Genomic DNA, 13,587 nt, shown 5'->3' with positions numbered 1-13,587 from the left:
CTCCTCCTCCTCCTCTCCTCCTCCTCCTCCTCCTCCTCCTCCTCCCCTCCTCCTCCTCCCTCCTCCTCCTCCCTCCTCCTCCTCCTCCTCCTCCTCCTCCTCCTCTCCTCCCCTCCTCCTCTCCTCCTCCTCCTCCTCCTCCTCCCCTCCTCCTCCTCCTCCTCCCCCCCTCCTCCTCCCTCCTCCCCCCCCTCCTCCTCCTCCTCCTCCTCCTCCTCCTCTCCTCCCCTCCCTCCTCCCCTCCTCCTCCTCCTCTCCTCTTCCTCTCCTCCTCCCCCCTCCTCCTCCTCCCCCCCTCCTCCTCCTCCCCCCCCTCCTCCTCCCTCCTCCTCCTCTCCTCCTCCTCCTCCTCCTCCTTCCCCCCTCCTCCTCCTCCTCCTCCTCTCCTCCTCCTCCCCCCCTCCTCCTCCTCCTCTCCTCCTCCCCTCCTCCTCCTCCTCTCCTCCTCCTCCTCCTCCCCCCCTCCTCCTCCTCCCCCCTCCTCCTCCTCCTCCTCCTCCTCTCCTCCTCCTCCTCCTCCCCCCCTCCTCCTCCTCCCCCCCTCCTCCTCCTCCTCCCTCCTCCTCCTCCCCTCCTCCTCCACTTGAGAAAACGAGCCTTACCTTTATATTATATTCAGATATCAATTTCACGACTTTTATATGTCGAATTCATATTTTAATATCTCCTCACGTCCCCGGCGGCGTTTCACTGTTCTGAAGCAGCACAAGTCGTCATCCTCCACCGGCCAGGTGCGCGCGGGCTCATTTCAGCACCGCGGACAGTCCCGCGCGTGCAGACCCGGTGTCCCTCGTGCAGACAGGTGACAGGTAGGACGGCCTCGTACAGACAGGTGACAGGTAGGACGGCCTCGTACAGACAGGTGACAGGTAGGACGGCCTCGTACAGGCAGGTGACAGGTAGGACGGCCTCGTACAGGCAGGTGACAGGTAGGACAGCCTCCTGCAGACAGGTGACAGGTAGGACGGCCTCCTGCAGACAGGTGACAGGTAGGACGGCCTCGTGCAGACAGGTGACAGGTAGGACGGCCTCGTGCAGACAGGTGACAGGTAGGACGGCCTCGTGCAGACAGGTGACAGGTAGGACGGCCTCGTGCAGACAGGTGACAGGTAGGACAGCCTCCTGCAGACAGGTGACAGGTAGGACGGCCTCGTGCAGACAGGTGACAGGTAGGACGGCCTCGTGCAGACAGGTGACAGGTAGGACGGCCTCGTGCAGACAGGTGACAGGTGGGACGGCCTCGTGCAACTCTCCTGAAGACTCAAACTCAGCTGTCTGTCTGTCTGTCTGTCTGTCTGTCTGCCTGTCTGCCGGTAACGGGACGGCGGTTTTAAATGTGTCCCTGACGATTGTGCTCGAGGCTCTGCGCCCATTGGCCAAGTGGGGGGAGGACGGTTTTGGGTGATGACGGCTCGTGTGAGCGGGGGAGGAGGAAGGAGGAGGGGAGGAGGTGGAGAAGGAGGGGGGAGGAGGGGAGGAGGAGGAGGAGGAGCTGGGAGGAGGAGAGGAGGTGGAGAAGGAGGGGGGAGGAGGGGAGGAGGTGGAGAAGGAGGGGGGAGGAGGGGAGGAGGAGGAGGAGGAGCTGGGAGGAGGGGAGGAGGTGGAGAAGGAGGGGGGAGGAGGGGAGGAGGTGGAGAAGGAGGGGGGAGGAGGGGAGGAGGAGGAGGAGGAGGAGGAGGAGGAGGAGGGGAGGAGGAGGGGAGGACAGGACCGTTTCCACCAGCGCTTTTTCTTCCGTCTCATTACTGTAAATATGAGAGTCATAATTTATGAGGCTCGCGGGCCCAGATCATCTCCATGCGGGTGTCTCCCCCCCCTTCCCGTCTCTCCCCCCCCCGTCTCTCCTCCGCCTCCACCGGCCTCGGTAATGAGGCTCTGTTCTGCTCGTTTATCGTGACGGTGTGGGTGTGACTGTGTTGATGACTATACATACATACATACATATATATATACTCCTAGAACATACATATATATACAGTATATATATGTTACGGTACATGTGGGAAAACTAAGGTTAGGGTTAGGTGCTAGGGTGCTACGGTTAGGTTAGGGTTAGACATGCCAGCATGTACCAAGTCGACGTAGCACCTATAACCCTAAGTTTCCCCACATGTACCGTATTCCCACATGTACCGTAACATATATATATATATACATATACTACTATATATACTGTATATACTCGCTGTATCTGAAGGTTTGATTCAAGCGTCGGAACACAGAAACAGCGGAGGGTTTCACGACCCCTATACAGCTTCATAAGAAGAGAGTAGATGAGTTTATACAGCTTAGAGGAGTGTATATCATTTATAGATCTTCATAAGAGGGGTGTATATTAGTTTATACATCTTCATAAGAGGCGTGTATATTAAACATTGATGTATAAATAGTTGATTGGTGTGTTGTGAGTCGTGGAATAGCCACTCAGGACCAGAGCTGTCAGATGTCAAAGCTACTAATAATAACTCCAAACAACAGTTATGATTTGTGTGTCATTTATTGAAAACAAACTAGCATTTACTTCACAAATGTACTCTTTACATTAGCCTACTCTACTCAGACAAAATATCCATGACAGATGATTGTTTCTATGTGGTGACAGAGAGACATACATGATATGTGGCCTCTGGTTCTGACACCAGCACACAGACCTAGAACTTAGAACTAGAACATAGAACATAGAACTAGAACATAGAACTAGAACATAGAACTAGAACTTAGAACTAGAACATAGAACATAGAACTAGAACATAGAACTAGAACTTAGAACAGAACATAGAACATAGAACTAGAACATAGAACTAGAATATAGAACTAGGACATAGAACTAGAACTTAGAACTAGAACTTAATTTTAATAAATTTATAATTTTGCCATTTAGCAGACGCCTTTATCCAAAGCGACTTACAATTACGAATTACAGGGACATTCCCCCTGGAGTAACTGAGGGCTAAGTGCCTTACCCAAGGGCACACTAGTAGTGGTGTGGCTTCAGGCGGGATTTGAACTCACAACCTTCCGATCACAAGTCCAACTCACTATCCACTAGACCACCACTACCCCCACAGAACTTAGAACATAGAACTTAGAACTAGAACATAGAACATAGAACTAGAACATAGAACATAGAACATAGAACTTAGAACTAGAACATAGAACTAGAACATAGAACTAGAACATAGAACATATAACTAGAACTTAGAACTAGAACTAGAACTTAGAACTAGAACATAGAACTAGAACTAGAACTAGAACTAGAACTTAGAACTAGAACTAGAACATAGAACATATAACTAGAACTTAGAACTAGAACTAGAACTTAGAACTAGAACTTAGAACTAGAACATAGAACATATAACTAGAACTTAGAACTAGAACTAGAACATAGAACATAGAACTAGAACTTAGAACTAGAACTAGAACATAGAACTAGAACATAGAACTAGAACTAGAACTAGAACATAGAACATAGAACTAGAACATAGAACTAGAACATAGAACTAGAACATATCTAGACTCACACATAATACAGCATGGCTACCATGACTGCTACCTGCCCTTGCTTTGCCGCCTTGAAATATTTTTAAAACTTTAAAATTGTTGTGTAATTGTTGTGCTGCTAATATTGTGTGTCATATCTATGTAAGTTCTGCAGTTTTTTCAGTGGGGCCTTGGCTCCACTGCAAGCATGAATTAATCAAATCAAATCAAATCAAATCAAATCAAATCAAATCAAACATAGAACTAGAACATAGAACTCTCCCAACAGTCCAGACTCTGTCAGTAGGATGTGAACAGTTCCATGATAGTGATCAGGCCATCAGTGATAACGATGATGCCATCAGTGATAATGATGATGTCATCAGGTCATCCAGGGTTAGTCAGGGTTAGTCAGGGTTAGTCCAGGGTGTAGGGCTGTTAGTCAGGGTTAGTCCAGGGTTAGTCAGGGTTAGACCAGGGTGTAGGGGTGTTAGTCAGGGTTAGTCCAGGGTGTAGGAGTGTTAGTCAGGGTTAGTCCAGGGTGTAGGAGTGTTAGTCAGGGTTAGACCAGGGTGTAGAGTGTTAGTCAGGGTTAGTCCAGGCTTAGACCAGGGTTAGTCCAGGGTGTAGGAGTGTTAGTCCAGGGTTAGTCAGTTTTAGACCAGGGTTTTTCCAGAGTGTAGGGGTGTTAGTCAGGGTTAGTCCAGGATGTAGGGGTGTTAGTCAGGTTTAGTTCAGGGTTAGTCAGGTTTAGTCCAGGGTGTTAGTCAGGTTTAGTTCAGGGTTAGTCAGGTTTAGTCCAGGGTTAGACCAGGGTTAGTCCAGGGTTAGTCCAGGGTTAGAACAGGGTTAGTCCAGGGTGTAGGGCCCCTGGCCCAGGGCCCCCCTGCGGGCCACAGAGTCGGAGGCGTGGAGGCTGAGCGCCTGCTGCCTGGCCTGGGGGTGGCGGAAGGTGCTGATGGCTGGACCCACCTGGAGGGGGGAGGGGGAGGGAGGAGGGGGGGGAGGAGGGGGGGGAGGGAGGAGGGGGGGAGAGTGTCAGTGATGATGATCAAGACTGTATTACATACGGATAGGCAGGCAGACAGGTAGACAGACAGACAGACAGACAAGTAGACAGACAGGTAGACAGACAGGTAACCGCAGCTTCCGCCTACATACCAGCAACGACCAAAGCAGCAGGGTGAGAAAGCTCTAGAACGGCGTCCCACAGGGCTCAGTCCTGGCACCACTGCTGTTCTACATCTATATCTATCACCTACCTGCACCTACATCTATATCTACAACCTGGTCTCACACGGCAGACGTCAGGATTCGACGTTTGTCCATCGCATCCAAACGTCGAATTCCGACGTGAGATTGCATATCCAAACGTCGAATTCCGACGTGAGATTGGGGTAGCTCGTTCTGAAAGCGATTCCAATTGCACTTGCATTAATTAGTTAGGCCACATTTTGAGATACAATCAACGGAGAACAGATTTTAATAGGCCACATTTTGAGATACAACCAACGGAGAACAGATTTTAATAGGCCACATTTTGAGATACAACCAACGGAGAACAGATTTTAATAACAACAGCAGAAACAATTGTCATCTTCACTGTTTTATTCGCTGTCAATAGGCCTATCAAACTAGGCTATTTTACAACCCGACGTTATGGTCAGTGCGCTTCAACGTTCATTCGGTCGGATCTATTCATACAACAAGGGACACAGCACTTTCCCGTTTTCCCCATATTGTCAGGGTATTTGAGACTCGGAAAAGCGCTATATAAATATAATTTATTTATCAAAGTGGGTGTGGCTTAGACAGTTAGGGGGAGTGGCTTGTATCAAAGTGGGAGTGGCTTGTATCAATGTGGATGTGGCCTGTATCAAAGTGGGAGTGACTTGTATCACAGTGGGTGGAGCTTGAATCAAAGTGGGAGGCTTAGACACTTAGGGGGAGTGGCTTGTATCAAAGTGGGAGTGGCTTGTATCAAAGTGGGTGGAGCTTGCATCAAAGTGGGAGTGGCTTGTATCAAAGTGGGTGGGGCTTGTATCAAAGTGGGTGTGGCTTAGACAGTTAGGGGGAGTGGCTTGTATCAAAGTGGGTGGAGCTTGTACCAAAGTGGGTGTGGCTTAGACAGTTAAGGGGAGTGGCTTGTATCAAAGTGGGAGTGGCTTGTATCAAAGTGGGTGGAGCTTGTATCAAAGTGGGTGTGGCTTAGACAGTTAGGGGGAGTGGCTTGTATCAAAGTGGGAGTGGCTTGTATCAAAGTGGGTGGAGCTTGAATCAAAGTGGGAGTGGCTTGTATCAAAGTGGGAGTGGCTTGTATCAAAGTGGGAGTGGCTTGTATCAAAGTGGGAGTGGCTTGTATCAAAGTGGGTGGAGCTTGTATCAAAGTGGGAGTGGCTTGTATCAAAGTGGGTGGAGCTTGTATCAAAGTGGGTGTGGCTTAGACAGTTAGTTGGAGTGGCCTGTATCGAAGTGGGAGTGGCTTAGACAGTTAGGGGGAGTGGCTTGTATCAAAGTGGGAGTGGCCTGTATCAAAGTGGGAGGAGCTTGTATCAGTTAACTGTTAACTGGTGTTGTAGCTAGTTAACTGTCTTGGTGTTGTAGTTAGTTAACTGTCTTGGTGTTGTAGTTAGATAACTGTCTTGGTGTTGTAGTTAGATAACTGTCCTGGTGTTGTAGTTAGTTAACTGTCTTGGTGTTGTAGTTCGATAACTGTCTTGGTGTTGTAGTTAGTTAACTGTCTTGGTGTTGTAGTTAGATAACTGTCTTGGTGTTGTAGTTAGATAACTGTCTTGGTGTTGTAGTTAGATAACTGTCTTGGTGTTCTAGTTAGATAACTGTCTTTGTTCTAGTTAGATAACTGTCTTGGTGTTGTAGTTAGATAACTGTCTTGGTGTTCTAGTTAGATAACTGTCTTTGTTCTAGTTAGATAACTGTCTTGGTGTTGTAGTTAGTTAACTGTCTTGGTGTTGTAGTTAGTTAACTGTCTTGGTGTTGTAGTTAGATAACTGTCTTGGTGTTGTAGTTAGATAACTGTCTTGGTGTTGTAGTTAGATAACTGTCTTGGTGTTGTAGTTAGATAACTGTCTTGGTGTTGTAGTTAGATAACTGTCTTGGTGTTGTAGTTAGATAACTGTCTTGGTGTTGTAGTTAGATAACTGTCTTGGTGTTGTAGTTAGATAACTGTCTTGGTGTTGTAGTTAGTTAACTGTCTTGGTGTTGTAGTTAGTTAACTGTCTTGGTGTTGTAGTTAGATAACTGTCTTGGTGTTGTAGTTAGATAACTGTCTTGGTGGTGTAGTTAGATAACTGTCTTGGTGTTGTAGTTAGATAACTGTCTTGGTGTTGTAGTTAGTTAACTGTCTTGGTGTTGTAGTTAGATAACTGTCTTGGTGTTGTAGTTAGATAACTGTCTTGGTGTTGTAGTTAGTTAACTGTCTTGGTGTTGTAGTTAGTTAACTGTCTTGGTGTTGTAGTTAGATAACTGTCTTGGTGTTGTAGTTAGATAACTGTCTTGGTGTTGTAGTTAGTTAACTGTCTTGGTGTTGTAGTTAGATAACTGTCTTGGTGTTGTAGTTAGATAACTGTCTTGGTGTTGTAGTTAGATAACTGTCTTGGTGTTGTAGTTAGATAACTGTCTTGGTGTTGTAGTTAGATAACTGTCTTGGTGTTGTAGTTAGATAACTGTCTTGGTGTTGTAGTTAGATAACTGTCTTGGTGTTGTAGTTAGATAACTGTCTTGGTGGTGTAGTTAGATAACTGTCTTGGTGTTGTAGTTAGTTAACTGTCTTGGTGTTGTAGTTAGTTAACTGTCTTGGTGTTGTAGTTAGATAACTGTCTTGGTGTTGTAGTTAGTTAACTGTCTTGGTGTTGTAGTTAGATAACTGTCTTGGTGTTGTAGTTAGATAACTGTCTTGGTGTTGTAGTTAGATAACTGTCTTGGTGTTGTAGTTAGATAACTGTCTTGGTGTTGTAGTTAGATAACTGTCTTGGTGTTGTAGTTAGATAACTGTCTTGGTGTTGTAGTTAGATAACTGTCTTGGTGTTGTAGTTAGATAACTGTCTTGGTGTTGTAGTTAGATAACTGTCTTGGTGTTGTAGTTAGATAACTGTCTTGGTGTTGTAGTTAGATAACTGTCTTGGTGTTGTAGTTAGATAACTGTCTTGGTGTTGTAATTAGTTAACTGTCTTGGTGTTGTAGTTAGATAACTGTCTTGGTGTTGTAGTTAGATAACTGTCTTGGTGTTGTAGTTAGTTAACTGTCTTGGTGTTGTAGTTAGATAACTGTCTTGGTGTTGTAGTTAGTTAACTGTCTTGGTGTTGTAGTTAGTTAACTGTCTTGGTGTTGTAGTTAGATAACTGTCTTGGTGTTGTAGTTAGTTAACTGTCTTGGTGTTGTAGTTAGATAACTGTCTTGGTGTTGTAGTTAGATAACTGTCTTGGTGTTGTAGTTAGTTAACTGTCTTGGTGGTGTAGTTAGATAACTGTCTTGGTGTTGTAGTTAGATAACTGTCTTGGTGTTGTAGTTAGATAACTGTCTTGGTGTTGTAGTTAGTTAACTGTCTTGGTGTTGTAGTTAGATAACTGTCTTGGTGTTGTAGTTAGATAACTGTCTTGGTGTTGTAGTTAGATAACTGTCTTGGTGTTGTAGTTAGATAACTGTCTTGGTGTTGTAGTTAGTTAACTGTCTTGGTGTTGTAGTTAGATAACTGTCTTGGTGTTGTAGTTAGTTAACTGTCTTGGTGTTGTAGTTAGATAACTGTCTTGGTGTTGTAGTTAGATAACTGTCTTGGTGTTGTAGTTAGATAACTGTCTTGGTGTTGTAGTTAGATAACTGTCTTGGTGTTGTAGTTAGATAACTGTCTTGGTGTTGTAGTTAGATAACTGTCTTGGTGTTGTAGTTAGATAACTGTCTTGGTGTTGTAGTTAGATAACTGTCTTGGTGTTGTAGTTAGATAACTGTCTTGGTGTTGTAGTTAGATAACTGTCTTGGTGTTGTAGTTAGATAACTGTCTTGGTGGTGTAGTTAGATAACTGTCTTGGTGTTGTAGTTAGTTAACTGTCTTGGTGGTGTAGTTAGATAACTGTCTTGGTGTTGTAGTTAGTTAACTGTCTTGGTGTTGTAGTTAGATAACTGTCTTGGTGGTGTAGTTAGATAACTGTCTTGGTGTTGTAGTTAGATAACTGTCTTGGTGTTGTAGTTAGATAACTGTCTTGGTGTTGTAGTTAGATAACTGTCTTGGTGTTGTAGTTAGATAACTGTCTTGGTGTTGTAGTTAGATAACTGTCTTGGTGTTGTAGTTAGATAACTGTCTTGGTGTTGTAGTTAGATAACTGTCTTGGTGTTGTAGTTAGATAACTGTCTTGGTGTTGTAGTTAGATAACTGTCTTGGTGTTGTAGTTAGATAACTGTCTTGGTGTTGTAGTTAGATAACTGTCTTGGTGTTGTACTTAGTTAACTGTCTTGGTGTTGTAGTTAGTTAACTGTCTTGGTGTTGTAGTTAGTTAACTGTCTTGGTGTTGTAGTTAGTTAACTGTCTTGGTGTTGTAGTTAGATAACTGTCTTGGTGTTGTAGTTAGTTAACTGTCTTGGTGTTGTAGTTAGATAACTGTCTTGGTGTTGTAGTTAGATAACTGTCTTGGTGTTGTAGTTAGATAACTGTCTTGGTGTTGTAGTTAGATAACTGTCTTGGTGTTGTAGTTAGTTAACTGTCTTAGTGTTGTAGTTAGTTAACTGTCTTGGTGTTGTAGTTAGATAACTGTCTTGGTGTTGTAGTTAGATAACTGTCTTGGTGTTGTAGTTAGTTAACTGTCTTGGTGTTGTAGTTAGTTAACTGTCTTGGTGTTGTAGTTAGATAACTGTCTTGGTGTTGTAGTTAGATAACTGTCTTGGTGTTGTAGTTAGTTAACTGTCTTGGTGTTGTAGTTAGATAACTGTCTTGGTGTTGTAGTTAGTTAACTGTCTTGGTGTTGTAGTTAGATAACTGTCTTGGTGTTGTAGTTAGTTAACTGTCTTGGTGTTGTAGTTAGATAACTGTCTTGGTGTTGTAGTTAGATAACTGTCTTGGTGGTGTAGTTAGATAACTGTCTTGGTGTTGTAGTTAGTTAACTGTCTTGGTGTTGTAGTTAGTTAACTGTCTTGGTGTTGTAGTTAGATAACTGTCTTGGTGTTGTAGTTAGTTAACTGTCTTGGTGTTGTAGTTAGATAACTGTCTTGGTGTTGTAGTTAGTTAACTGTCTTGGTGTTGTAGTTAGATAACTGTCTTGGTGTTGTAGTTAGATAACTGTCTTGGTGTTGTAGTTAGATCACTGTCTTGGTGTTGTAGTTAGATAACTGTCTTGGTGTTGTAGTTAGATAACTGTCTTGGTGTTGTAGTTAGATAACTGTCTTGGTGTTGTAGTTAGATAACTGTCTTGGTGTTGTAGTTAGATAACTGTCTTGGTGTTGTAGTTAGATAACTGTCTTGGTGTTGTAGTTAGATAACTGTCTTGGTGTTGTAGTTAGATAACTGTCTTGGTGTTGTAGTTAGATAACTGTCTTGGTGTTGTAGTTAGATAACTGTCTTGGTGTTGTAGTTAGTTAACTGTCTTGGTGTTGTAGTTAGATAACTGTCTTGGTGTTGTAGTTAGTTAACTGTCTTGGTGTTGTAGTTAGATAACTGTCTTGGTGTTGTAGTTAGTTAACTGTCTTGGTGTTGTAGTTAGATAACTGTCTTGGTGTTGTAGTTAGATAACTGTCTTGGTGTTGTAGTTAGATAACTGTCTTGGTGTTGTAGTTAGATAACTGTCTTGGTGTTGTAGTTAGATAACTGTCTTGGTGTTGTAGTTAGTTAACTGTCTTGGTGTTGTAGTTAGATAACTGTCTTGGTGTTGTAGTTAGTTAACTGTCTTGGTGTTGTAGTTAGATAACTGTCTTGGTGTTGTAGTTAGATAACTGTCTTGGTGTTGTAGTTAGTTAACTGTCTTGGTGTTGTAGTTAGATAACTGTCTTGGTGTTGTAGTTAGATAACTGTCTTGGTGTTGTAGTTAGATAACTGTCTTGGTGTTGTAGTTAGATAACTGTCTTGGTGTTGTAGTTAGATAACTGTCTTGGTGTTGTAGTTAGATAACTGTCTTGGTGTTGTAGTTAGATAACTGTCTTGGTGTTGTAGTTAGATAACTGTCTTGGTGTTGTAGTTAGATAACTGTCTTGGTGTTGTAGTTAGATAACTGTCTTGGTGTTGTAGTTAGATAACTGTCTTGGTGTTGTAGTTAGATAACTGTCTTGGTGTTGTAGTTAGATAACTGTCTTGGTGTTGTAGTTAGATAACTGTCTTGGTGTTGTAGTTAGATAACTGTCTTGGTGTTGTAGTTAGATAACTGTCTTGGTGTTGTAGTTAGATAACTGTCTTGGTGTTGTAGTTAGATAACTGTCTTGGTGTTGTAGTTAGATAACTGTCTTGGTGTTGTAGTTAGATAACTGTCTTGGTGTTGTAGTTAGTTAACTGTCTTGGTGTTGTAGTTAGTTAACTGTCTTGGTGTTGTAGTTAGATAACTGTCTTGGTGTTGTAGTTAGATAACTGTCTTGGTGTTGTAGTTAGATAACTGTCTTGGTGTTGTAGTTAGATAACTGTCTTGGTGTTGTAGTTAGATAACTGTCTTGGTGTTGTAGTTAGATAACTGTCTTGGTGTTGTAGTTAGATAACTGTCTTGGTGTTGTAGTTAGATAACTGTCTTGGTGTTGTAGTTAGATAACTGTCTTGGTGTTGTAGTTAGATAACTGTCTTGGTGTTGTAGTTAGTTAACTGTCTTGGTGTTGTAGTTAGTTAACTGTCTTGGTGTTGTAGTTAGATAACTGTCTTGGTGTTGTAGTTAGTTAACTGTCTTGGTGTTGTAGTTAGATAACTGTCTTGGTGTTGTAGTTAGTTAACTGTCTTGGTGTTGTAGTTAGATAACTGTCTTGGTGTTGTAGTTAGTTAACTGTCTTGGTGTTGTAGTTAGATAACTGTCTTGGTGTTGTAGTTAGATAACTGTCTTGGTGTTGTAGTTAGTTAACTGTCTTGGTGTTGTAGTTAGATAACTGTCTTGGTGTTGTAGTTAGATAACTGTCTTGGTGTTGTAGTTAGATAACTGTCTTGGTGTTGTAGTTAGATAACTGTCTTGGTGTTGTAGTTAGTTAACTGTCTTGGTGTTGTAGTTAGTTAACTGTCTTGGTGTTGTAGTTAGATAACTGTCTTGGTGTTGTAGTTAGATAACTGTCTTGGTGTTGTAGTTAGATAACTGTCTTGGTGTTGTAGTTAGTTAACTGTCTTGGTGTTGTAGTTAGATAACTGTCTTGGTGTTGTAGTTAGATAACTGTCTTGGTGTTGTAGTTAGATAACTGTCTTGGTGTTGTAGTTAGTTAACTGTCTTGGTGTTGTAGTTAGTTAACTGTCTTGGTGTTGTAGTTAGATAACTGTCTTGGTGTTGTAGTTAGTTAACTGTCTTGGTGTTGTAGTTAGATAACTGTCTTGGTGTTGTAGTTAGATAACTGTCTTGGTGTTGTAGTTAGATAACTGTCTTGGTGTTGTAGTTAGATAACTGTCTTGGTGTTGTAGTTAGATAACTGTCTTGGTGTTGTAGTTAGATAACTGTCTTGGTGTTGTAGTTAGATAACTGTCTTGGTGTTGTAGTTAGATAACTGTCTTGGTGTTGTAGTTAGATAACTGTCTTGGTGTTGTAGTTAGATAACTGTCTTGGTGTTGTAGTTAGATAACTGTCTTGGTGTTGTAGTTAGATAACTGTCTTGGTGGTGTAGTTAGATAACTGTCTTGGTGTTGTAGTTAGATAACTGTCTTGGTGTTGTAGTTAGATAACTGTCTTGGTGTTGTAGTTAGATAACTGTCTTGGTGTTGTAGTTAGATAACTGTCTTGGTGTTGTAGTTAGATAACTGTCTTGGTGTTGTAGTTAGTTAACTGTCTTGGTGTTGTAGTTAGTTAACTGTCTTGGTGTTGTAGTTAGATAACTGTCTTGGTGTTGTAGTTAGATAACTGTCTTGGTGTTGTAGTTAGATAACTGTCTTGGTGTTGTAGTTAGTTAACTGTCTTGGTGTTGTAGTTAGTTAACTGTCTTGGTGTTGTAGTTAGTTAACTGTCTTGGTGTTGTAGTTAGATAACTGTCTTGGTGTTGTAGTTAGATAACTGTCTTGGTGTTGTAGTTAGATAACTGTCTTGGTGTTGTAGTTAGTTAACTGTCTTGGTGTTGTAGTTAGATAACTGTCTTGGTGTTGTAGTTAGTTAACTGTCTTGGTGGTGTAGTTAGTTAACTGTCTTGGTGGTGTAGTTAGATAACTGTCTTGGTGTTGTAGTTAGATAACTGTCTTGGTGTTGTAGTTAGATAACTGTCTTGGTGTTGTAGTTAGATAACTGTCTTGGTGTAGTTAGATAACTGTCTTGGTGTTGTAGTTAGTTAACTGTCTTGGTGTTGTAGTTAGATAACTGTCTTGGTGTTGTAGTTAGTTAACTGTCTTGGTGTTGTAGTTAGATAACTGTCTTGGTGTTGTAGTTAGATAACTGTCTTGGTGTTGTAGTTAGATAACTGTCTTGGTGTTGTAGTTAGATAACTGTCTTGGTGTTGTAGTTAGATAACTGTCTTGGTGTTGTAGTTAGTTAACTGTCTTGGTGTTGTAGTTAGATAACTGTCTTGGTGTTGTAGTTAGATAACTGTCTTGGTGTTGTAGTTAGATAACTGTCTTGGTGTTGTAGTTAGATAACTGTCTTGGTGTTGTAGTTAGATAACTGTCTTGGTGGTGTAGTTAGATAACTGTCTTGGTGGTGTAGTTAGATAACTGTCTTGGTGTTGTAGTTAGATAACTGTCTTGGTGTTGTAGTTAGATAACTGTCTTGGTGTTGTAGTTAGTTAACTGTCTTGGTGTTGTAGTTAGTTAACTGTCTTGGTGTTGTAGTTAGTTAACTGTCTTGGTGTTGTAGTTAGATAACTGTCTTGGTGTTGTAGTTAGATAACTGTCTTGGTGTTGTAGTTAGTTAACTGTCTTGGTGTTGTAGTTAGATAACTGTCTTGGTGTTGTAGTTAGATAACTGTCTTGGTGTTGTAGTTAGTTAACTGTCTTGGTGTTGTAGTTAGTTAACT

The 13,587-nt window shown here is 42.2% G+C and overlaps 1 protein-coding gene across 1 annotated transcript in view; it reads right to left on the bottom strand.

The window, feature by feature from the left end:
• Nucleotides 1–4,329: 4,329 nt before the first annotated feature.
• cfap77 (cilia and flagella associated protein 77) overlaps nt 4,330–13,587 on the bottom strand; it is a gene marked incomplete at both ends in the record, with an annotated part of 33,554 nt that continues 24,296 nt past the window's right edge. The window contains one exon of the mRNA XM_080532882.1: nt 4,330–4,452. Coding sequence (XP_080389008.1) covers nt 4,330–4,452 — 123 coding nt within the window. The remainder of the gene's footprint in view (nt 4,453–13,587) is intronic.

This window comes from Nansenia antarctica (genome assembly GCF_963989245.1).
Source record: "Nansenia antarctica genome assembly, chromosome: 5".
NCBI classification, from domain to species: domain Eukaryota; kingdom Metazoa; phylum Chordata; class Actinopteri; order Argentiniformes; family Microstomatidae; genus Nansenia; species Nansenia antarctica.
This window is presented reverse-complemented; position numbering and strand designations above follow the sequence as displayed.